The 25,713-nt window shown below is 40.2% G+C and overlaps 1 protein-coding gene across 7 annotated transcripts in view; it reads right to left on the minus strand.

Annotated features, from left to right (window-relative positions):
• The window catches only part of BBS9 (Bardet-Biedl syndrome 9), a 482,129-nt gene that overhangs the window by 299,187 nt on the left and 157,229 nt on the right, over positions 1 to 25,713 (minus strand). For all 7 annotated transcript variants that reach the window (XM_090050217.1, XM_090050216.1, XM_090050215.1 and 4 more), the window contains one exon: positions 22,732 to 22,884. In XM_090050217.1, the coding sequence (XP_089906343.1) occupies positions 22,732 to 22,884 (153 nt within the window). The remainder of the gene's footprint in view (positions 1 to 22,731; positions 22,885 to 25,713) is intronic.

Here is a 25,713-nt window from a genome sequence, read left to right on the forward strand (position 1 = left end):
CTAACATTCTTGGAATGCATAGTAAAAGACAAAATAAGATAAAGCAAAAGGGTGTATAAGAATAACAAACTCAGAACAACAACGTATATGATGCAAAAAAGAGTTAAGATTCAAATCAAGCCATGAACTGTTTGAGACATGGCATACAAATAAAACAACAAGGAAACCAGAAAATAAGTGTGAAAGAATGGGAACTGCATTTTAAAATAAAAGTAGAATACAGATACACAGATACATTCACATTTTAATATAGTGTACCCGTAAATAAATACGGCCAAAAAACCTAACTATTTTCCAAGAGTAGTATAAAGCCAAAGGACAGCATAGATAGCCAACCAGTAATACAATTCATATTTGTTTCTATAATAATATGATCATAAAATTCAGTTGCTTCACATACTCTTAGAAACCAAAAAGAATGAATATAGCCAGAAGATCTAATGCATATTAAAACTAAACAGCCATTCAAAAGAATTTCTTAAGGCAGTTTTTCTTGGTTGTAATCAAAAAAGAATTTAAACATTTCTACAACAATACATTCTTTAAAAGAAAAAAAATAATAGTCAATTAAAACAGAAAACTAACTGTTAGAAAATAAGTTCTCCTCCTAGCAAAACATGGATTTTTCTCCAATTTGGAAAGCCAATTCAACTCAAAACTGAGGCAACTGCGTTCTTTAAAATGAAATCCAATTCCAGCAAATATTTAAACAATGGCTAAAGCCCTACTGTTTGAAGACTTAATAATGAGAAGTAATTAGGGTAACAAAGAAAAGGTTACTTATTCAGGGCATTTCTATAGTGAAGTGTTTAAATTATAGGTTTTATACAAAATGCAATGAAAAAAGGCAATTTTAATGGAATGCAGAACAAATTAACATTTTAACATTAAAATACTACTCACTTGTATAATGGGATTTAGCTAAGTGTCACAGAACAGAAAATAAAAGTAACACTCCAAGGTATGCTTGTTAACCTCTTTAAGCTAAACATAATATAAGTCTACTGAGGGTTGTAAATAGACACATTGTAACATGAAAGACTCTAAATTCAAAGGTCTTAATATGTTCTTTTATGCAGTAGAAAATGTAACCAAATGAACTAAAAATATCAAGCTACTTCCAAATCTTTTATGAAGGACTGTTCTTCCTGAAAATGTGTCCAATTCCTGTAATTTACATGAGCTCTTCCAACTTCCCCTCAATCTGAATGTAAGCTACAGCCACTTAGACCAAAGAGGACTCTACCTGGAAAGCCCATATGCACTGCTTTCTACATTAGCCAAAAGCTATCTTGAAAAATGCATACTCTTCTCCCTCTGTACTTCCATTGCTGGTGGACAAACCCCTGGTGACATGGGGTCTAATGCTACAGTTCAGCATTCTGGCCCTGATCCAGCAAAGCATTTCTTATTTGTTTAACTTTTAAGTAGTCCTAATAATCAAATTGACTGCACAATGAATTACCAAGAAAAAAAGCAGTAAAGAATAGCAGACATAGAACTGTGACAATGAAGATGCCAGGGTAACGTGGGAATTTATTGTACATTGTGAGAAAAGAATATAGAGAGAACATCTGAAGATAGATATAAGCATTTTATTGAGGGATTGATAACGTGTTAGTAAAGCTCCTTTAAATAATTCAAAGTGATTAGGTATCGGTTTTAAGAATTACTTAAAACTAAAGCCACAACACAGATATATTACTCAGTTCTGCATGACTGCATCTTGCATATGTTGTAAATTTATCATTCCTGTAGTGATCAAGAAATTATATTCTCCTACTCTGCTGCAAGCTTAAGGGTATCCAATTCCAATGATACTTCTCTTCAAACATTTGTATTTTTGAGTAAAACTATAAACAATAATAGAAACATGAAAACCTTATTTCATAAAAAAATAAACACAGTGATTACATTAATGACAATAGGACATATGATTACTTCTTTCTTGCTCCTAAATCCTCACCAACAGTGCACCACACAGACATAAAGAAAAATACTGTTTAATATTATCCACAGAAGGATAATTAAAAACTTCCCAACGTAGAAGCACTAACAGCATTGTAGGTACTAGTTACATACAGCTAAAACATGAGATAGGTCTGTGAGACTATGCCAACTGGCAAAAAGAAATGGAGAATAAGCTCTGTTCCCCCTTTCTTTTCTTTGTCAGTTTACAGTTTTAACCCACAGTTTAGGTCCAAAATAAGCTTTACTTCTTATTAAAAAGGACTAAATTGGGAAAATGACCACACAAGTTATGTTTTTCCTCACAGAGGTAGTAGTAGCTAAAGCAGGAGTTTGAGCTGAGGTTGTGCTGACTTCAAGAAATGCAGAACCAGAGGAAAAGAAAAAGTTTTAACAATATCTAGAGGCAATCTGCGTGCTGTTTAAAGCAGTGTTTCTTATTGGATGCAGGGATGTTGAGCATTTTACCTCTAAGGGGCTCAAAGAAGAGTTTGTTGCAGATTTTTTCTTTAAAAGCCACACTTCTGGATTATCTTATTTCTGATGAATGGCATAAAGATATGTCTGTTAAATTTGCGGGGGGGGGAAGTGTAATGAATATGGTTTTGAAGAGCAGGAGACAGGGAAACATGGATCTTATTCCCAACTCTGCTACTGGCCAGGCTGGGTGACTTTGAACAAGTCACTTTGTCTCCACTTTCTCTTCCTATAAATGGTAGTGATCCTGCCCTCATTTATAAAGCATGTACATGGAAACCCTAGCTCTTGACAGAGGTGTCACTAAGCCAGGTAAGGCACTCTAGGCAGCAGCAGCATGCTGCACAAGAGCAGGACCAGAGGCTCACTGCTGCTGGGAGAGATGTCACCTCCTTTTTTGCCAACAACACACATGTTGAACAGGAAAAAAAAAGCACTGATTTTCAGCAGCAAAAGAGGAGGTGACTTTTCCCAGCCGCAGAAAATCTCTGGCCTCCACAAGCTGTACATCATGCCATAAACAAAAGTTCGTTCTTAGTCTGATCCTTTCACTGCATGCAGTCATGCACAATTAAAGTGACAACTTAAAGCAGCATTCTTTGGATCAAAAATGACATGAGTCCACATATAAAACATATACTCAAAGGATTAAACTTCCTACATGAAACTTACCCACTTTTGGAAAGATGTCAGTGAATTTAGCATGTGTTCATGCAGCCATTACTTCGTTTTCCACAAATTATGAGCGCTATGGAACCCAGCTACATAAAGGATCATCTCTGACCTTCGACCTTTGCACAGCAGTTAATACTGGTTTGGGTGCTCTTATATAGATTATCCTTCAAGTGCTTCTGCCTTTGGAATAGCCTTCATAATGGTTTCCATCCTAAACTAGCAAATTTCTGTTAATAACTGAATAATAATAAATGAATGTTAAACATCTGATTGAATGTTTTAATGAAATCTGGCTTTAATGTTTGTTTTTAGTGTTACTTCATGTTACACTGCTTGCTTACTATCTTCTGATTGTAATTTTACATTATGGGTAGGGATAGTGCTTGAGTAAAATTTGGTCTTTTATATATAGGTTTCCTCCAGAGGTGGTGCAATCACCTACCCTAGAAATCTTTAAGAGGAGACTGGATGGTCACCTTTCTAGGGTCACCTGACTCCCAGTTATCTTTCCTGCAGGGGGGCTAGACCCAATGATCTTGTGAAGTCCTTCCAGCCCTTAAAATCTATGAATATGAAACACTACTGTAATTAATTTTTCAGGTATAAGACCAATTAATTTCTGTATGATACTGGATATGCCTCATTTACATGCATACCACATGCACCTTTTTCCCAAAAATCAGTTCCCCAAAATTGAGCTGAGTCTTAGGTGAGGAAGCTGATTTGCTGCCCAGAATAGAAACATCCCACTTTGATTCCTACTCCCAGCAGCAGTGGCATTTCTATTAAGGCAGCTAAGGGAGCTAGCTGAGTTAATGAATCATTGTTCTTCACTTCACAGGAGCTAATGATCACCTCTCCTTTTTGATCATCTTGAAGATCCAATAATCAAGTTAACCTTTCTTCTGGCAATTTTGCTTTCTTTGAGCTACTCCGGGTCTCTCTCCTCCTCTTTTGGAGCGTTTCAACATGTTGAGACCTGTCTTCAGCAGCAACTAAGGTTTCAGCTCTTGATTAACCAGGAAAGGGGAGAGTGAAAACTGAAAATAAGGTTATATACCTGCTCTATGCAACCATATATCTGGAAAAAATAAATTCTTCATTCTTCCTACGCAAAAAAAGAAAACTGAACAATGCGAGTATTTAAAAATCAATTTTCACCACATTATTATAATTCAACTCAAACCTAAACAAATTCTGATTATTCAGGTTAAATAATTACCATATTTACTAGATACTATGAAGTGGTTCCCTCCCATTTAACAAGGGGAAAAAGCCTTTCATCTTAGAATTGAGTAAGAGGACAAGGGGGAGATGCCTACTATAGTTCAGGCTCCAGCCCCTACCCAGGATCAGGGCCATAGCCACAAGCATGAGTGACTGGTGGCTCCGGAATCTGGGGGGGCACCCGCAGAAAAAGTGATACTCCCCCTCTGTGCGACTTTGGTCAGGCCGCAATTGGAGTACTGCATCCAGTACTGGGCGCAGCACTTTAAAAAAGGATGTGGCCAGCCTGGAGAAGGTTCAGAGGGCCACCTGCTTGGTGAGAGGGCAGCAGGACAGGCCCTATGAGGAGAGATTGAGGGACCTGAACCTGTTCAGCTTCAGCAACAGGAGGCTGAGGAGGGACCTGGTGGCTGCCTACAAACTCATGAGGGGAGATAATGAGCAAATAGGAAGAGCCCTTTTCTCCCCAGCATCACCTGCGATGACGAGGAACAATGGTAATAAGCTGATGGAGAATAGGTTTAGGTTAGAGATCAGAAAGCAATTTTTTACAGTTAGGGTGACCAAAATCTGGAACCCACTTCCCAGGGAAATGGTCCTCTCTCCTACCTTGGGCAAATTTAAGAGAAGGTTGGATGATGACCTGCCTGGGGTCTTGTGAACCCAGCACCATTCCTGCCTGTGGCAGGGGGCAAGGTTAGATGATCTGTTCAGGTCCCTCCTGACCCTAGCTACTATGAAACTATGAGGCCACCGACAGTGGTGGCCCTGTCGGGGGGGCACCAGCCCTACCAACAGCATCAGTGTCAGCCATCGGGGGGGCACTGGCCTTGTCAGGGGAGGCGCATGTACCCCCTACCAATCGCCTATGGTTACAAGCTGCCTGCCTCACCAGCCCTGGCACTCTTCCATCTCCCCCTGAAGCCTCTTCTCTCAAAATGCAGCCTCTCTTCCCCTTCCTGCCCCTCTCCCTCCCCAACTTTACCCTTGTTCCATATTAGCAAGCTCTGCACATGCTGCAGCCTACAGTGCAGAGCACAGCCCCAGCCTGGCCCCATTGCAGCAGAATGCAACCCACATAGTTGCTATGGGGGGTGGGCTGGGGTATGCTCCATGTCCCAGGGGATAGAGCCTGCCAGTGTGGAGCAGGGGTATGTGGGGCTGGGGTGAAGCAGGGACTAGAAGCTGCAGGGAAAACAGAGAGCAGAGGCTGGGGTGGGGGGGAAGGGAAGAAAAGACGAGAGCCTGAGGTAGGAAAGGAACAGGAGGGAGAGCAGAAGCAGAAGGGGAAAGGGGGGATGAGGCTCTGGGGGCAGGCAAGGTGCAGGCACAAGCAGTCAAGATGCTTGACCTCCCCGCATCGCAGGCCCCCCACTGCCTGCCCCCTTGCAGCAACAGGGGTGATGAATTCAAGAAGATCCCCCAATAATTAAATTCTACATACAGAAAACAATAACAAGTTCATACATTTTCCATGTATAAAGTCTACTTACTAGGGGGTCATCTTAAATTCTGTTAAATACGGCATTACATCTTTGTTCCAGGTTAATACTGTATTACAGAGAAGAGGGTACAATGAAGATGCCATGGGGACATAACAGGAAGTCCCTGTCCCTGAACTATCAATTAAACATAGCTCCATCTGAAGACCGATCATAAACATACTTCTGACTAGAAGCCAGACTGCCATTACACATCTGTATACTAAAAATCTTTATACAGGTACCCCATTACAATATAGAGAACAAATTGCAATACTGACAAAATAATGTTTTGACCTAGAATAACTTTATATTGCACACCAAAGTTCACTCTAAATGAGTAAACTGAGAAAGATTAAGCAGTCTAGTGATGGCAGTGTCCAAGCCAATTTATTCAGCTTTTAGCCTAGTTAGGACTACTTCTCATATCAAAACTATTTAAAACCAGACACCTTAATACTATAACCACAGTGTGCAATGTAGAACTACCTCTAGATTTAGTAATAACACCTTTAAAACACAGAGGCCAAGAATTTCTTGAGACAGCTCTGCCAAATGCTTATAATATCATTTTTGAAGCTATTACCATAGATTTGTCCCTAACTGAATAAACCCTAACTTACCCTTGAAGCATAAGTCATGGTCACAACTAAGCAAAACAGTACAGATAACCATTGCATAAGACCTGTTGATATTAAAATACGGAAACTGGAAGGATTTGCTAAAACTTGAGAGACGTTTGGAGACCTTGTATGATATAAAGGATTTACCAGAAGGACAAGGAACAAAACGTATTATTTGATAAAACGAGTGATACCTTTTACTGGACCAGCTGTATGGTTGTGACAAACTTTTAATACAGGCTGTTTTTTCCTCAGACCTGAAGATTATATTTCATTCAAATGAAAAGACACTGATGCTGTCTAGACGTATCCCAACAATGCAGTTGGTTTAATAAAGTATATCAACCACAAGAATCCTTGCCTCCTGCATATTCCCTGGACCACCATGGCTACAGCATCACTCCTGCACTACCAAACCCTCCCACCGTCCTAAAAAACAGAACAAAAAAACCACCAAAACAAACAAACAGAAAATGTTAACCCAATTCTAACAAAGACAACAGTGTAGTTTATGGCGAGATCATTTTATCATTTATTTATGAAGTGATATTTGACATTTTACTACCAAGTAAGGGACTGTAAAGGCTGCATAGCAATGTAATCTCTCTACACTAGACCAAGAAGCTGGAACCCAGCCAGCCTCAGCACCGTTCTGTACTGATAGAAAATATGCCCATGCTACAACCGTTGGGTGGAGGGGGAAGGAGGGTAGAGAAGAGCAAGAAGCAGTAGCAGCAGCACAGGTGCAGCTGGAAGTTGCCTGCACCTGGTGCATCTCCTTGCTACTCAGGGCAAGTGTGGCTGTGAACATGTGCACAGGAAATGGCAAATCACTCTGGCTTATTCACCTGGAGCCAACCCACAGGCCATATGTTGCCAACCTCTAATCTGATCTTTCGTCTCATCAATACATGCAGCTATTTTGCACTTACTATTTTGCACTTCTCTTGCCATGATTTTCTTAAGTTTTCAGTGATTAGACATGTCTTCGCTTTCTAAAGCAAACTAACCATCAACTGAAGATAGTGCATTGTAACCAGAATTATAAATGACATTTGTCATAACAAATTATTTCTATACATGTGTAATATATGGTGCTGTACTAACAACCCTAATATATACCCTCAATTGGTAGCAACAGGTTTTGGGTCCTTTCAGAATATTTCTTTTAAAAAGCAGGGGAATTTGCTGACATGCCAGCTATATCATACTTAAAGCTAACGAGAGCCTGTGCAAAAATAAATAACACTATTCTAAACACTAATAACACAAGCAATATTTTGAATGTTTGTATTAATCACTCAGCTGGTTTTAGTAGACCTGGAAGAATAAATTGCTATAGCTAACAGGAACAGCAATAAAAAACGAGAAGCTAAATAAACTCCTTAAAAGAAATGCATATTTATTTAAGCCAAAGAAGGCTAATTTATGTTATTGGTGTAGGTCTCACTGACATTATCAGGGGAAAATGACTATTACACCAATGGGTGTGATATATAGCTCTGGAGTCATGCATGATAAACTCTAATGGTTGTGCTTTGAGGTAAAAGTCTTTACTAAATCAAGCAGCAATGAATCACTCCCCCAATGTCATGTTTCTGAGGCCATGTGTGTCAGAACTGTGAATTTAAAGAGGATATTCAATCATTAATGACTGATTTTAAGATCTTTATCAGTCAATTAATAGACAGGTAAAGGAGTTAAGGGCTTTGGACAAAGAATTAATGGATCCTCACTGACAATCTATATTTAATTTTAGCAAACATAGCATAATGAGTTTTCCACTAATCATCTAACACTGTCATGTGTTTACAGTACTCTACACAGTGCAGATCTATAATGTAGAGTTTAGAATTTGGAACAATATCGTTAAAAAAAAAACATGATGGATTAATCATTTATACTTAAAATATTGGAAGATGCAAATGCTTATTGCATGTCAAGATCCTTGTAAAAGACCAAGATTTAGAAATAGATATACAATGATCCTCTTTTTCTGAAACCAGTGGGGTAGTGAATGAGTGATGAGTGGAGAAATCATTAAGAAAAGAAAATTCTTCAATGTCCTAATGTGTCTGTTGAGCCCAGGATTCAGTTAACATTAATTTTCAAGTAAGTAAAAGTTTATATGCAGATGTGAAAGATTAAGAAGGGGATATCTGAAAACAAGAGGTGGAAACAAACAGGTTAAAATGGTGACCACAACAAAGATGTCATCAATTAGTTTATATCAGTATATCTCTAAATCAAATTCCAAATTCTGTTGCATCTTTTGAGCATGATTTTGATAGTAAGTTTGTACTGTACTCACATTTTTGCATTTTACTCTCTAGTGAAGAGCCAGGAGAATTTTTTTCACATAATAGAAAATGAGTGACAAAGAGTAAAGCAAGGGTTTCTAATCTGGAGTGTTTCCCTGTAAAATGAAAATACCCTAAGACAATAAACCAGCTACTTACTCAGGACACAGTTCACCTAGGTGTGCCTGTCACCAAGCAACTGATAATAAGATGAGGGACTTGAAGTCAGTGAAAAGAGTAAACTGATGGCAGGGACTGGGGGTGTGAAAATACCGTATTTACTCAAATCTAAGACTAGGGTTTTCCCACAGTCAGCAAGGAAGGCAAAAAAAAGTCTCATCTTGGATTCAAGTACAAGGCTGAGGCATGCAACTGCTCAGTCCAGCCTTGGCTCCAGGTTCAGGGCTAAAGCCAGAGATGAGCAATTGCCTGACCTGGGCTGGGATGGTTTGTTTAGCAGGGAGACAGGGTGCATGACTAAGGGAGTAGAAGAAAGCCACAGTGGAAACAGGAGGGAGGAAACGGGAGAAACCCATGTGCATGGCTCAGGGGTAGCATAGGGAGACCTGCCCTCCCCTACCTCCTTGCCTTGCTCTCCCCTACCTCCTTGCTACTACTTCCTGGCTAAGCTGGGATGGGGCTGGGGCTCAGGCCAGGGCCAGGGCCACTGCTTCTACTGACTGCTCTGGAGAAGGTAAGCAGAAGGTAAGCAGTGAGGATGGAGTGGAGGTAGATAATGGGAGTGGGGGAAAACAGGCATGACCTGGGGGCAGTGGGTTGGGGAACAGATGGGAGAAGATGTGGGACAGGCTTCAGGGGGGAGCAAGGGGTGGGGGACAGAGGGCAGAATGAGGCATGGAGGGGCAGGCAGGAGAAGGGCACATGGCAGGGGTCAGACACCGGAAACAGACAGGCACAGGGGGCAAGCGGTAAGGGGAAGCAGGCAAGGAGGGGAAGGGGCATCAGTCTGGTTCCTCTCTCCCTGCCACTGCTTTCTCCACCACAGTACTAGGGGGATGAATTTAAAATAACCTTCTACTCATTAAATTCTATACATGGAAAATTATAACACATTTATAGGGGTATAGGTTGTAGCCGTGTTGGTCTAAGGACATAGGCAGACAAGGTTCTTTGCGTGAATCTGATATCTTTTATTAGACCAACTTAAATAGTTGGAAAACAATTATTAAGCAAGCTTTCAGGTTCAAAAATCCTTCGTCAGGCTAAGGAAGTTTCAGCAGTTGGTGTGTGCTCTTCCTGGATGGAATGAAAAGTAAAGAAGCCAGAGGCTAGGGTGGTGTGCATACAAGAAAGGTAATCAGTGAAAATGTAGATTGAGGAGTCAATTGGTGAGACAGGCGGGGGGGCGGGAAAGAGAGAAGGGGGATGAATAGTGGAGAGATACCTAGGGAGTCAGATGTCAAGCAGGTTATAATGTGTCCAATGTCTATATTTAGTCCATGATTTTTAGTGTCCAGGAGGTTGATGAAGTGGAGTTCATAGACTTGTCTCTGGGAAATGTTTTGTAAGTTTCCTTTGAGGATCAGGACTGAGAGGATGGAGAGAATGGTTTTCTTGTGAGAAATGTGCCCCCACAGGTAATTGGGTATTCCTGTCTTTGATAGATTTCCAGTGTGCATTCATTCTGGTGCACAGTTGTTGTTTGGTCTCTCCTACGTATTTTCCATCAGGGCATTTGGTGCATTAGATGAGATGTATTACATTTCTGGAGGTACAGCTGTAAGATCCAGGAATGCTGATGGCTCTGTTGTGGGGTGTAGTAATTGTGGGGGTGGTGATGTGTTGCATTTCTTGTCATGACATGGCCTGGATCCTTTTGGTATGTTCTGGGCTTGAGGAAGTTTGCTTCTGGTGATGAGGTTAGCAAGGTTCGGTGCTTGTTTGAAGGCTAGGATGGGTGACTCTGGGAAGATCTTTTTTAGAGTAGGGTCTTTTGTATGTATGGGTTCCAATGTTTGAGGATTTTCTGTACAAGTATAATTTTTTATCTATAGCATCTAATTATTGGAGGGTCATCTTAAATTCAAAGTTGTCTTTGGGTAAATACAATATAAAAATGGAGTGTCTCTCACTGACCATTTGAGACAAGGGTGCAGACTAGGACAAAAAACAAAAGACTGAGAAAAAGAAAGAACCATGTATCCCAAAGACACTGAATCATATCCTAAAGCACTCTCACAGTTGGTCACAAGGAAGCTGAGAAACGGATTTTCATGCACGTTTTACCTGTTTGCCCCTTGTGCTAAGAGTAAAGTGTGTGAGTATGTATACATGTGCACCTTCAAAAGTATTGTTTTTTAAGATCTGTGTATTATTTGCGTTCACTGTCATATTCCCAGAAGACTGAAACAGTAAACTGAAGAGTCCATGGCTTTGGAGAAACTCTGGGAAAATGGCAGCAGCTACTGGGGAGAACTGGAGGAGTAACTTTCTGGGCCCAGATAATTTAGCTGCTGCAGATCCCTGCTGCTGAAAGGATCAGACATAGATAGCATCTGTAGCTGGAGGGTTTGAAGAATGCCCCGAGTCAGGTTTGGGGGTTTTTGGTTTTTTTTGGTGACATCTTTTATTGGACCAACTACATAGTTGGAAGTTAGGGGGGGGCCTAGGTACCAAGGAGGGGCAGATGGGGGGGGGGGAACAGGTAGCAAGAGCCAGGGATCAGGCCATTTGACTCACCAGCTGCTTGCCCTCAAATCACCTGCCCTGTCCTGCTGCAATGTTATGGGGGACAATTTTAAGATGATCCTAAAAAATTTGCAGGGAGTACTGGGAGCAGAACAGCAGATTGGGTAGGGGAAGGGAATCAGAGCAAGTATAGGGCTAATTTGTGGTATGCCTGCCAAAATGGTTGACCTCCACAGAATTAATAACAAGCCAGTGGAAAACAAAGTAACAAGTCCAGGGAAGAAATTAATTTGCAAGCCTGGCATCAAGCTCATTTTTCGATTCCTCTAACCTGGGTGCCTCTGTCAATTTATCTATATCACAGCTTCCCATCATTATAACAGCCAAGAAATTTTCCAATAATATTAACAGCAAAAGCCAAGCTCTACAGGTTTTCATGGCCTTCCCTCTGGCACTGCTAGCTTTTCAGGGAAACCTCTGCCTGATGTCATGGCTTTGATTTGATGTATTTAATTTTCTTTAAGTTGATTTTTTAAAAATTTTTGAACTGGTTATAGACTTTATTAGGAAAAGGATATCAATGCCATGACTGGGCTTTTGATGAAAGAAAGGTGTACTTGAAAATGAAAGTTTTATAGCATCTTCTAAAGGTAGCCAAACTGTGCGCTTATCTAGTTTCCTTTAAAAGTGCCCCTTGCTTCAGTGAGAAATATTTTATAACCCCCCCCCCCAACTCTAGCACTTTTTGCCCTGACCTTTGTAATCAGTATTAACTTCTTGAGGACTGAATGAACTTGAGGGTCTGGTAGGCATATGTTTCCGAAGGAGCCCTTGACTATTTCAGTTACCAGTAGTTAATTGTAATTCTTCTGGTTCTCACCTACCACAAGGAGTGTGGATACATTTCATTTTCAGTATTCAAAAACACTTTTAAAAAAGTCTCCAGAGGCCTAAACAGATCTTGGGATTAGGCTAAAAACCCTATGAAGCACAAAAAGAGAACCACTTACAAGCCTTTATGGTGGCTCTACATCAATGGAAAATCTTTCCACTGATGGAGTGATCCTCCTTGAGCCCACTTACAACAGGCAGAAAGTGATCAACCCACCTCACAGAGTTTAGCCTAGTATGCAAGCTTCCAACTCCAAAAATTACGTGGTAGATTATTTTACCTCTCCCCACGCAAAAAAAAAAAAAAATATAGGCTTTTTAATGCAACACTTGACGTAAAGCAAGTATAATCTGACTCTCATCTCTAATGCAGTTTATTATAAATTACATGGCCCTGAACTGTATTTACCTCATATTAAAATATAAAATAATCCAACATTACGAAAATCTTCCGGGAGAGGATGACTATAACATAACGTACTTACAGAAGGGAAAAACAACACAACGCAACACCACACTTCTAAATCCACGATATACATAGGTTAATTTTGGAGGCCTCAGGAGGTATACTAAGTATATATTATGTTTCCTGAGATTTCAGCAGAATCTGAAATTAATCTGAATTGCTGGACAGAAAATACAAAGCAAGAATCCCTTTGAATCCATCTTATTTATTAAGAACAATTTCAGGGAGCTTTTACTATGGCCATCCTAATCATGCATATTACAGCTCTTTTTCATTAAGGTTTGCAAACAAGCAAGAATGTTGAAACCCTGCAAAGCAGTATTTTAAGTATTAAAATACTATGTGCCAATTCTTATTTATTTCATAACAAAACATGATATAAATCAGGCAAATTAGTTCCTAACAAGATTTCAGATAACACAGTAAGTCTGAACTTGACATTATTTCCTCTCTGAAGTTCTGCCACATTTAACTGCAAAATCAATATTCTAGTTGAGATTTGACAAATACCCAAGTTTATGCACATCTTGTCCAGGTATTTTTTGGCTAAATAATTTGATCATTTTCTAAGACAGATTCTCAGCTGTTCAAACCAGCATTATTCCAAGGAAGCCAATAAAACGATTGATGAATAACAGGAGAGAATCTGAGCCTCCTTTTTCCTAAACAAGTTGTAATGTATGTTTTCCAGAGATCAGTGGAACTATTCATGGAATAACATAATGTGAGTATACCACCCTTGATATACTACCCCCAAAGACGTATGGATTCATGAATTCTTGCCAAAATGCACATAATGCATTGCAGCTTTTGTTTATTTGTAGTTTAATATCACATCATACTGAGCATGACCTTAAGATGTGTAGACAAAATTATTCCTCTGAAATATAGTTGCTATAATGAAGACTTGAAACTCAGTTTCCTTTAAAATTCAAGCATACATTATCTGTTTTAGAACATTTAGAACATTTTTGTAGTTCTGAAAATTGGATTTTTTTTAAAGGCAATCATAGTGAAACTGCAGACTTAATCATTCAGTCCTAGTTACAGTAATATCCATAGATCCATACATGTTAGGGGCTGTAAAGGGCCTCTCAAGATCATCAGGTCCAGGCCCCCTATGCTTGGGCACAAAAGATTGCCGGGGTCAGATGGCCCCGACAAGGTGAGCGTCCAGGCATTTTTTGAAGACGTCCAGAGTAGGTGACTGCACCGCTTCTGGGGAGAGTCTATTCCAGACCCTGGACACTCAAGCTGTAAAGTTTTTCCTTATGTCTAATCTAAAGTAATCTTCTAGCAATTTTGACTTTTAGTTCTAGTCTTCTCCTGGGGAGCCCTGGTGAACAGATGTTCTCCCAGTGCCTGATATGTGCCCTTTATATATTGACAGGCTGCCACCAAGTCCACTCTGAGTCTTCTCTTCTCCAGGCTGAACAGACCCGTGTCTCTCAGCCTCTCATCATATGGCCTGCTCTCCATACCTCTATGCCATACATATACCCCTCCTTTGGACTCTCTCAAGCTTCTCCACATTCTTCCTGAAGTGCAGCACCCAAAACTGGGTGCAGAACTCCAGCTGTTGCCTCACCAACACCGAGTAAAGTGGGAGGATGACATTCTTAGTCTTGTTTGAGATGCATCAGTAGATGCATGCCAGTGTTTTGTTTCCTTTGCCAGCTACGACACTGCATTGGTGGCGCATGCTCACTGTATGGTCTATCAAGACCCCCAGGTCTCTTTCAGTTGTAGTGTTGGTAAGTGTAGCACTGCCAAGCCTGCAAGTATGTTGCGGGTTGTTTCTCCCCAGATGGAGTACCTTACACTTCTCAGTGTTGAACATCATCAGGTTTTGAACTGCCTACCTTGTGAGCCTGTTCCAATCAGCCTGTACCCCAGCCTATCATCCAGCATGACCGCAGTCCCCCATAATTTGGTGTCATCTGTGAACTTTGCCAGTCCACTTTTAACACCTGAGTCAAAATCATTAATGAACGTGTACTGGTCTGACTACTGAACCCTGAGTTCCCTTTGATTCGAGTACTGAATCAACTGAGTTCCCTTTGAACTTATCTGATAACCCCATTGTGGGAAGACTGAATTTACAAATTTCTTGCTTTGTGATTTTTACGTCATGTTTTCTACAAAAAGAAATGGCCTCTTGTGCAAATGTGTTAAAATACGTCATGCTCTTACATGAACAAACATACAACACATAATACATAGCATTCAATAGGTAATATGCACTTTACTCTTCCTCCCCAGTAATCATCATAGATGTACTCTTGTTACACCATTGGTTCTCAAATATGTGAACAACTTAGCTTGTAAGGCATGAAATTTAACTTCTGTAAGGAACAAACATAAAAAGCTATTTTTACTCCAACGTATATATGACTTAAAACAGTCAAGGTCAAGATCATGCCTTGGAATAATTCCTATCTCACTGTATGAAATTCTCATTATGCAGGGATAGGAAAGATGGGAAATGGTCAGGTACATCTAGCAGAGATGGACATGTGTTTTGATCTCTGGAACAATACTCCCTTTCCTCTCTTTCTTCCTATTTTAAGACTATCAGAAAAAATGATAGACATGGAGCTGACAGAACTGATATGTTAATTAGACCAAATCAGTAGATATAAATGGGTGTGTTCAACTGATCACAAATAATTTTTTCAGGAAGGAAGATACTATCAAAAACTAAACCTGAGGTGCAAGATGCTGTCAGACAAAACAAGCACCACAAAATTCCAAAAGGATACGAACCTTCTACTTGACTTTTAGATTAAACTACGTGGCTGTCACCATAGATAAAATGACTATGGAAATATGAAGGGGTTAGAATCAATGGCAAAGGAAAGTCATTGCTGATACTAGTGATGCCCTGCACTCTGTATAGAATCCCTTATTCCCTTAGCACTGGCCACTGAATGAGTAAATATTCAATCAGGTTACAAAAATGACAAAACCTAATGAAGTAAAATATTCTTGAGTCCCAATATTTTGGCTTGCTGTATAAAGGTACAAAACAGTCTACTACTAACACATAGAACTACAAAGGCTATTGTATGAGGGAAGTCTCTTTTTTCAGAATTAGGGAGGAACTATTGTATTTCTCACTCGAAAAGAGTAAAATATTTGCTGACTTAGCAAATCTTGTGTTACGTGCTATACCAGCTTGTCTGTGTAAGCCAACTCAAACTGTAGGCATGCAAGGTGGAGATGCTGAAAGATGTGGGACATTTTCCCATTAGCTGCTGCAGCAGATGTAACTGGAAATAGTAACCTATGATCACCTTTTCAATTCCAAAGAACTGTTTGGACAAGCTTTCCTGTCAGTGAAAGTAACAGGGCTTTATTAGGTAAGAAACTCAGGTACACGAGAATCTGTTCAAGCTGTGATCCTTAAATGGATCCCTCAAGGAACAAAATCAACTATTCAAGATAAGCATAGATAATAAACTAAAAAAATTAGAGTGAATATCATTCCAAAAATTCTAGCTTCTTGTAGGGAAAACGCCACAAAATTGGATCACAAGCTGTTCTACAACTATATGGCATTTAAGTATAGTTGAGGAATGAGCTTTTCAACAATGTTGTCAACAAGAAAAAAACAGGAGAAAAGAAACCGAGTTTACACTACTAGTCAACAACCCATAGCTCCAGCTAGTGACAAATGGAACTTTTATATTTAGAAAGAACTGCAAGCCAAAGTACGTCACCAATCCAACAGCAAAGAACCATTACTGTAGTTTTGTGGGTTTTGTGTTTTTTTTTTAAACTGGGTCATTAGCATCACTTAAGACTGAAGAAAGCTGACAGTTTAACAGCCAATTCTTCTGTTTTATTGTATGTTTTACGGTTATAAAACAAAATATGCACAAAGAGTGGTTAGTTTGCCATGTCACTAAGATATTCACAGTCTGTGAGTTATGAGACAAGTCCCTAAAACATTCAAAACAAATACAGAAAACCTGAAGAAAGATCAAATATTTAAACACTTGTAACACAAAATGGACAGCAAAGATATCACCTAGGACTCTACTACACCTCTTAAAGATTAACTCCATCATAAGTATCCAAAGTCTTCTCTCCCTTTTCCGAAAAAAGGATGTCCTCGACGGGCCTTCGTGAGTCACTCCTAGGAGTCTTACTCTCCGTGTCGTTGACCACTCCCTTTACCGGACGTAGGTGTTACCGTGGTTGTTTGTCTTCCCGAGTCGCCAACCCCACTCTCGCCTGCCATGACTTGCTGTTACACTAGTGAGGCGGGGCTAGTTCACGGGTCCCTCAGTGGCCTGGGTCTGACTCGTCAGTTATACATGGGGCTCCTGCCACCCCTACACCCCAGCCTCACGCCACCTGTGCCCTCCACTTCCCTGTGCCTGCTCAGTGATGGTCCTGCAGGCTTCTATGGTGGCCTTAGTCTTCGAGTTATCCCCAGAACCCTTGGGTTACTCCTGCTCTGACGTCAGTTCCTTCGCGCCAGCCTGTATTGGTGCCTTAGCCCCACAACAATAGATACTTCGCCACAGACCCATCACCCTACACACCCTGTGCTACGTGTCTCCTCAAAGGGTCCTACTGTACTGACTACCTCGCTGACCCACCACCAGCTCCCTATGATAGTGCTCGGGAGTAACGCCTCCCAGCTGTTTAGTGCTGTACCCCTTATCCTTCAATCAGTGTCCTCTATTCTCGGCAGCGATCCCACCCTGATCTCTTGCCAGCCAGGTGATCGTTCAGCCTCTCACTCCTCTTCAGCGATTCCTGCACCCACCGCCTTGGCACTTACTTCAGGGTGCTCTGAATCCTCCGGGGTTGTCTCAATCTTCCTCTGCTCACCTGATCTAGCACTCTGAGACCGATCCACCGATGATCCCGTCATCACTCCTTCTCTCCGAGCCACCGTTTTCTCCGGCATGTCAGCTCTTCTCCATCCATCCCGCGGGGCTAGCGTCAGGGATGGCCCGGACAGCCTTTTGTTCTTCTTGCTCTCTGCCACCTCCAGAGTGGCAGCCGCCATTTTTAAATCCGCCAGCCGGCGTCTGATGTCACCGTCAGCTGCCGGCCGCAGCTGTACATAGACACAGCTAACGAGCCACGTGGGCTCTCCCTCCATCACAGCGGCTCTCCTGTCCGGCTCTCCTGGTAAGTTTTCTCTGCTTTCTCGGGCCCCGGGACAGTGGACATTCTAGACCACCGATTCCCAACAATGGTACGGCAAAATCCTTAAGGGTGAACAATATTAACACACAATATTAACTCTGTTGGGTGTGATAACACCTACGCCTGATACACAGGGAAACCCAGAGATATCAAATAGGAATCCATGGTTTCAAAACCTTCCAATCTGTTGTGGTCTTCTGGGTGTTTTGGAATCACTCTATTATTTCTTCTGTAGCCAAATGACTGAAAACTAAGAGTTGACATTTTCCAAGGGGTATGCCTTAAATCCAAAAAATGGTGATAACCATCTTCCTAGTTTTTGACGACAAAGATTCAGTGTGTAAGAATTATGACTCCAGAGCAGCATCTTCATCCATTCTCAAGCTATGAAAGCTCTGAGCTCAGACAGGAGAAAACCACCACAGTGGATACCAAATCATCCACTGGAACTCAGTAAAGCATCTGATTTACAAAAAGTTCTCTTACATTATGCTACAACCCTTTTTTCACATTCATAGCCCTTCTATTAACTAACCAACATTTTGCACACTGTCTCCTACTGTTCAGTTTCATATAAAACCTGTCCAACTAAATTTTTTCCTTAAAATTCGAGCTAGTAGTGCATTCTGTTTCATGTGATACTGTCCAATCACCACCCAGGACTCTAAAACTCACACTTTCCAAATCACCCACTAGAACTAAACAAGCCACAAGTTCTCTTACAAGGTTATATTATTAAGACTATTGTATAACCCTCCAATGTAACAGTTCTGCCATCAAAATAAGGGCACTTCATATAGCTGTTAAACTTGGTAGCATTTCAACCAAATTTATTACAACCCACTTTACAGAACACAAATACAAAAAGAATAATTACACTAGACAAGATTAAACCAAAATGAAACATTTCACGACTGCAGACAATTGAAAACTCCTTATATATTTCTCTCAGCATAGAGACAAGACAATATTGCCATTTCCTTATAACAGACCCATTAATAGTTTTATTGTAGCACTGGATACATCCTGCCTCAATATATATCTCCGAGGACTAATAAAAAAGATTCGATTGTGAACAGAAATGCATTTTTGCAAGGAAATCAAGTGCAGCCTGACTGTCTATGGCTCAGCAAAGAGGACTTTTACTCATGTGATTTAACATACTTACAAATCTACAGAACTGACTGTTTGCATTTAAAGCAGGGATGACAAACATACAGCCCACAGAGCCCTGCCACCTGGCCCCTGGTGCTTGTCCCTGGGTCTGATCAGACTCACATGGGGCACAGCACATAACCATGGTGCAGGGCTAGTATGTGTCCTAGATCTGGCCATTGACCCTTTCCTCCCTCAGCAAACTGATCTAGTGGTCACTCCAGCCAATCAGAGACTTGGGCTGTATGCAGCCCAGACCCTGGAGCAGCTAGAATGAGTGCTGTGTACAGTGCAGTCCAGCTGGAGTAGCAGATGCACTACACCTGGTGGCCAATCCAGCTGAACTGTACTACATGTGGTGCCCGCTACAGCCAGTCCAGGACCTGCAGTACACATGGCGCCACATGCAGCATGGTTCATGGACTAGCTAGAATATACAGCACAGTCCTGAAGCTGCTAGGGGTGAGCACCATGTGCAGCTTGGCGCAGTAGGGTCTGTCACCACACATAGCATGGCTGTTTCTCCAGCCAGACAACACCACAAAGTGTGCCCATTCTAGCCACTCTGGGATCCACACCGTAGACAGCTTGAGTCCTAGACCAGCTGGCTAAACTGCTGGAGGGGACATAGGGAGCAGGAGGGAACCCGTGGGCCTGATCCAGCCCATGGACTGGTCCTGAGCCACTCATCTAGTCTACAGGGCCAAAAGAGTTTAACACCCCTGATTTAAATTCTACTTTTATTACAGAAATCAGGTTGATGCAGTAACTCCATTCTAACAATTTGCAGCTTGGCATAAAAGATATGCCAATAAAAAAGTTTACAAATACTTTACAGATATAAATATCAATATGTATAGGAAATAATCTATATCAGGCAGTTATTAAGCACCATTAGGCCTATATTTAAAAGACTTTTCTACACAGAGTAACTGTTCTATTTTTCACTTTCCTGATATAAGTACATACTAGTATAGCTATTCTCACATAGCAAGAAAAATAAGGTATATTAGCATAAGACATCTTTATACCAGTACATCATTGTTCACACTAAAGGAATTATACCAGTGCAACTATTTCATTAAAATCCTCCTTCTGAACTGAAATTATTATTGGCATCCTTTTGTTTGTGAGAGATGGTAGAGATTGTAGCCTATGACGTAGATGGTTTTCATTGTTTCACGTGACTGAATAGTGCAATCCAAGATTTGCATGATCTATGCCAGTAGTTGCAAATGTATGCGTCATGGTTGGCTGGTTCGGGGGCTGCTTGCTTCTGACGGACTCTTTGCTCTTCAAGCTGTTGGAGCCAAATCCTGTTGTGGACTTTAATGCCCTGGTGGAGACAATGACACCACCTGTTCCAATCGCTTACCAAGATTTCCCATTAGCCAGGATCAATTCCAAACGCCTTCATATCTCACTTGCATGTGTCTTTATAGTGAAGCCTGAGGTGCTATTAAAACCCTCCTTCTAAACTGAAATAGTTACACTATTACAACAACCTGTCAGATCCCATGACACCTTTAAATGAATGTGTGCCAGGGGAGGAGGGGCAGGAAGAGAGCATTCCTGTTCCCCTCCCCACCCGTTCGCTCCAATAAGAAAAAGTCTGAAAACATTTTGCGGGGTGATGTCAGTTGTAGCTATGTTGTCTAAGGACACAGACAGACAAGGTTCTTTGGGTAAATATGATATCTTTTATTAGACCAACCAAATATCTGGGGAACCTGTTCTTTGCAAGTTTTTAGGTACAAACACCCTTCTTCAGGCAGAGGGAGAGTTTGCAGTTGTTCTGTGCTCTCCTGGATGGGATAAAAGTTGGTAACTATCAGCTTCTATCCCATCCAGGACAGCACAAAACAACTCCAAACTCTTCCTCTGCCTGAACAAGGTGTTTGTACCTGAAAGCTTGCCAAGAACAATTCTTCCAACTATTTAGTTGGTCTAATAAAAAGTATCACATTTACCCAAAGAACCTTGAAAACAAATTTTGTCATTTAAAAACAAGAACACACATAAACCTGATTCTCTATACTATTTCTCATGTTCTTAAGTCATTTCCCAATAAAATGTCTCCCCTATGTGAAAGACTCAAACTACTATGTGAAAGACTTAAACAAAGAAAATGATCAACTCTCTAGTAAAACTAAGTATTACATTCTGTCAAAATAAACAGACTTTAGATAATTCTATTTCTCTGTTTCTTTCAGTTACTGTAATCCTAAAATGTGACTATCAACAGTAGGTAAAAAAACAAGAAGTCAGATGGAACATAATTTTTACTTGATTGCATCTGTAAGTAAACCTCCAGAATAGAAAATCAAACATAATTCATTGAGACTTTTTATCAAATTTTAATAAAAGATCTTAGATCTTCATCCTGAAATTCACAATGACCAGGCAGACTTTTACACCCCAAAAACCTGGTCATTTTTAATGGGGATCTGTTCATGTGTAACAGTTCTTTTGTGTGTTGTCACTGTAAATATCAGACCTTAATTCTTTTATAATCTGGTTCAGTAAACCTGCCTGGAAGTGTGGAGGAATCATAAACCTATCAAAATGTCTCATATTTTTATGATTAAGTAACATGTATTTGCTTTAAAAAAAAAAATCTTACCTTTATTAAGGATTCATACAATAGAAAGAATTGAATTTATGGCAAAGGTAACCTTTATTCTTATGTAATTACCTCTAGGCAATTTTTTCATGTAATAGGAATCTTTCCTCAACTTAATCATCATATAGCATATCATCTGACTGTTTTAAGAATGACTGAAGCTTTTTAGAAAAGGAATATACACACACACACACATATATACATATATATTCTTTTTCTAGAAAGCTTCAATATATGAGACATTCTAGAAAACGTCAGTCATTCTTAAAACAATTACATGATATGCTATATGATGGGATGCCAGAGCCCAGAAGCTACCTGTGTCTCTATGAATCTATTTCCCCAACTCTTTAGGCACAGGTGCAGAGAAGAGAATATCATGGCAGGCTGAAGACTGAAGACTAATCTGGTTTCCTAGCAAGATGGCACAAGACACCAACAATGTGACTTCTTAGGCTCCCAAGCAATGTGGGGCTGTGGTAGTAGTAGTCAGGAGTGAGGTATGTTTTGGTGTTTTCCACCAGCCTAAGACCAGTCCAGGGGAAAGGGGGTGGAGTGGGGGGCAGAGGAGCTAGGTCCTTAAATATAACTATGGCATTACAAACTGTTAAGGAAATAGAGTCTTGAAGGAGGACACGGTCAGGCTTCAACTAATTTTGTTGTGAATGTTACACCAGCCAAACCATTCCACCAGTTTACAGTATACCATAAAATATTTATACAAGCAATGAACTATAAAATATTTTCACATGAACTATAAAATATTTACACTATCAACATCAGCTTGGAAAGAATGATGTCCTGTCAAGTTTCTGTGATCCAAGAGTAGAAATTCTGTGGTTGCAAATTAAATAAAACCATTGCAAATCATCTGGAAACTTGCAGAGAATATAAGGTTAAACAAATTACTGCTTCCTGGTCTTCTGAATGGTAAATGTGATCAGAAAAGTATAGCTTATGTGCTTTAACATGTGAATTTTAACAACAAAATAAAGAAAAGTTAGGTTCATAACCAAACTGTACTGACCTGTCTGTAAGTTCCTTCTAGCAAGGTGTCCAGATGTTGGAGGGGAGCAGGGGTTTTGTCTTTGAATCGTGTTAGCAATCGTCGTTCAATAGCTCTAAACTGTATTGCCCGTTCAGATAATAGTTCTTGGAATTTTTCAGCGTTCAAGCGCAGCTGCAATTTTTTAAGGATTAAAAAAAATCCAGATTAAGAGTTTGAGCCAATAGATAAAAGCCTTCCTTCAAAATCTATGTGCATAATGAAGTTTTAGATCAGGAACTGTCTGGAAATACTTATAGTATTTATTAATTTTAAAAGAGTAGCTTGCTGTGGTCACATGGACTGTATTGGTTTGGGGTAAATTTCACACACATCATGAGATCTACCAGCAGGTTGCAATAATGCCTCCTATTATTGAAATTGAAAATAATTGTTGACAGCCACAGTAATCTATGATAATACACAATAGCCTCTTCATGAGGTCTTAAGACAGGAATGAAATTAACTCGTCAGCACCATGATATGAGGGTTTCTCTTTATTTCAATGTGCTATGTCTGTGGCACATATGTAAACTGTATTAAATGTAACACAGCAGCAGAAAGTGAAGGGTTATAATTCCCTTTGAAAGTGATTGAAATATTAAGTTTTCCTTTGGTTGAAACTATACTTTCTCCTTTTGGGAAACCTTTTTCAACTCAATATCCAGAGGTCCAGTATTGCAGCCAATTTTCTTAAAGTGCCCACAAAACCATGATAAAATTATATATCAAAATGTTCAGGCAATAATAATTCATACTTCTGTCTGCAATGATTTCTACTTTATTTACCAGTATAAGACGCTAAAGCAAAAAAATGACTTGAGACATTCTAAAACCTGAGTCTTTGACAAATAAATGGAGTTCTCCAAGTAGGTAATATCCTCCATATGAGAGTCACAGAGCAATTGTCAAAAGTCATCAAAATGTACATTGCAAGATAGGCTGTTCCCAGGACATGGGTAACATGACATTTATCTTCCCTAATGCTTCCCAAAGTTAACAGGAAATGATTCAAGGCCTCTAATTATCAAAAAGCACCCTGGCATAAAACAAGCCACAAACCTTTATATATGGATAGTCAACATAAAATCCTTGGAGGACAACTCAGGCAGGCAAGAAGGAGCACAATGCTAAAGCAAAAGAAGCAGCATCTTTAGAAGTGGGAGGGGGAAAAGGACAAGAGAATCTCTAATCATCTCTCAAGCATACCAGGATCTGTCAAAATTGAAACTGAGAGGGAAGCAGAAAGATTTTCCTGATAACCTAAAACAGAATTTTGCTCCATTCAAGAAATAAGAGGCTCTCTAAGCCAGGATTATTATACCTTTCAAGTCATCATAATAGACAAAAGCTACACAGTGTGTTAGACGCTAACATGTCACCTCACAATCACACTACTATTTCAAACTTCCGGAATTATTTAGGCTTAGATGCCAGACTGGTAATAATTAACCAGCTAACAGCATCTTATTTTATTCCTCTGAGTCTGATTACGAAGTTGATGCAAATTTTGCTAGCTTCACTGGAAGCAGAAATGTTTTTCTTTGGCAAGTCTAAGCCAATGATGGTGGATGCCAGGAAGGGTAATGAAAAGGGTACAGATTGCTCTAGAGAGAGACAGGTAACTGGGCAAAATGGATCATTTGTCTGGCCTAGTGTGGAAATTCTTATGTTGCTATCAAGACAAAAATGTGCAAATACCACTAGTGGAAGAGGTAAAATCAAAGAACATGTCACAAGAAACAGCCAAAAGGAATCTATGGTGGGAAACAACTGGGACTGCAAAGAAGTTGGGGGGAAAAAAAAGAAAATAAGAAAGGGATGAGTACTGGAAGTTAAAGTGTAGTCAGAGAAAGTACACGCCTCTGGTGCAGGGACTTCCTCCATGAGGGCCCTTCCAGCCCTAAACTTCTGTGAATCTTTGAAAGTAAAAATGCAGCACACTGCTGCCAACAGAAGCGAAAGCTCTAGTGTTGTTATACACCGTTTTAATAACAGATACAACCACTTTTTAAAAAATACATACATACACATATAGATATATACATACAATACAGATGATTTAAGCCTATGACTAAAAAGCAAAAATAAGCTTTTAGAGACTAACTGGTTCAGAGAGGCATGACCTTCTGTAGGTGAGTTATCTGACAAATCTTATGCCTCTCTGAACCAGTTAGTCACTGCTACCCTACCACGACTTTGCCTTACTTCAGGCTAACCTAAGTACCTCTCCTGCTCAGTACTTAATTCACTTTTGAATACAAACAATGTTCAGAGCTATGCCCTCTTACATAATGTAAAACTATTTGTGTGGGGGTCAGTTTATTTGGTTTAGTTCATTTTATTCATTATTGTTAAAGTACTAGAGGTGTTTTCATTACCACAATCTTAGCCAGAGGAACAGGTTGAGGGGACTGAGTAAGTTTTGTGTGTGGGTTGGAAAAGACATTTAATCTTTTCTTTCTGCCTTCACAAGGTATAACAAAATAATTTTAAATATAAAGGGACTTGTATATAAATCATAACATATTTATGGATTAATTTTTACTACATTATAATAGGAAGATGGCAAATATAAAAGGGCACATCAGCAGGAATATGTTCAAGGACCAGTCTTCCTACTTAATGCTGCTAGTGAATAAGGGATCTAGGCCAGATTATGGGCAGATTCTATACCAGGGGCGAGCAAAATGCGGCCCATGGGCCAGATGCAGCCCACAAGGCCATTTTATTTGGCCTGCAGGGCCCCTAAAAAATTTAGAAAATTAGTATTTATCTGCCCCTGGGTGCCTGTCATGCAGGCATCGATGGCTTGCCAAAACTCAGCAAGCGGCCCTTTGCCCAAAATAATTGCCTGCCCCTGTTCTATATAGATGCATAAGATGATGATCTACTTGTAGCATTTGCATGGGAGCAGGCCACAGGTGAAACCACGCCTGGGTTCTCTGAACTCAAAATAATTAG

Source organism: Crocodylus siamensis, chromosome 5 (assembly GCF_052110815.1).
Source record: "Crocodylus siamensis isolate JL-2025a chromosome 5, ASM5211081v1, whole genome shotgun sequence".
Lineage (NCBI taxonomy): Eukaryota > Metazoa > Chordata > Crocodylia > Crocodylidae > Crocodylus > Crocodylus siamensis.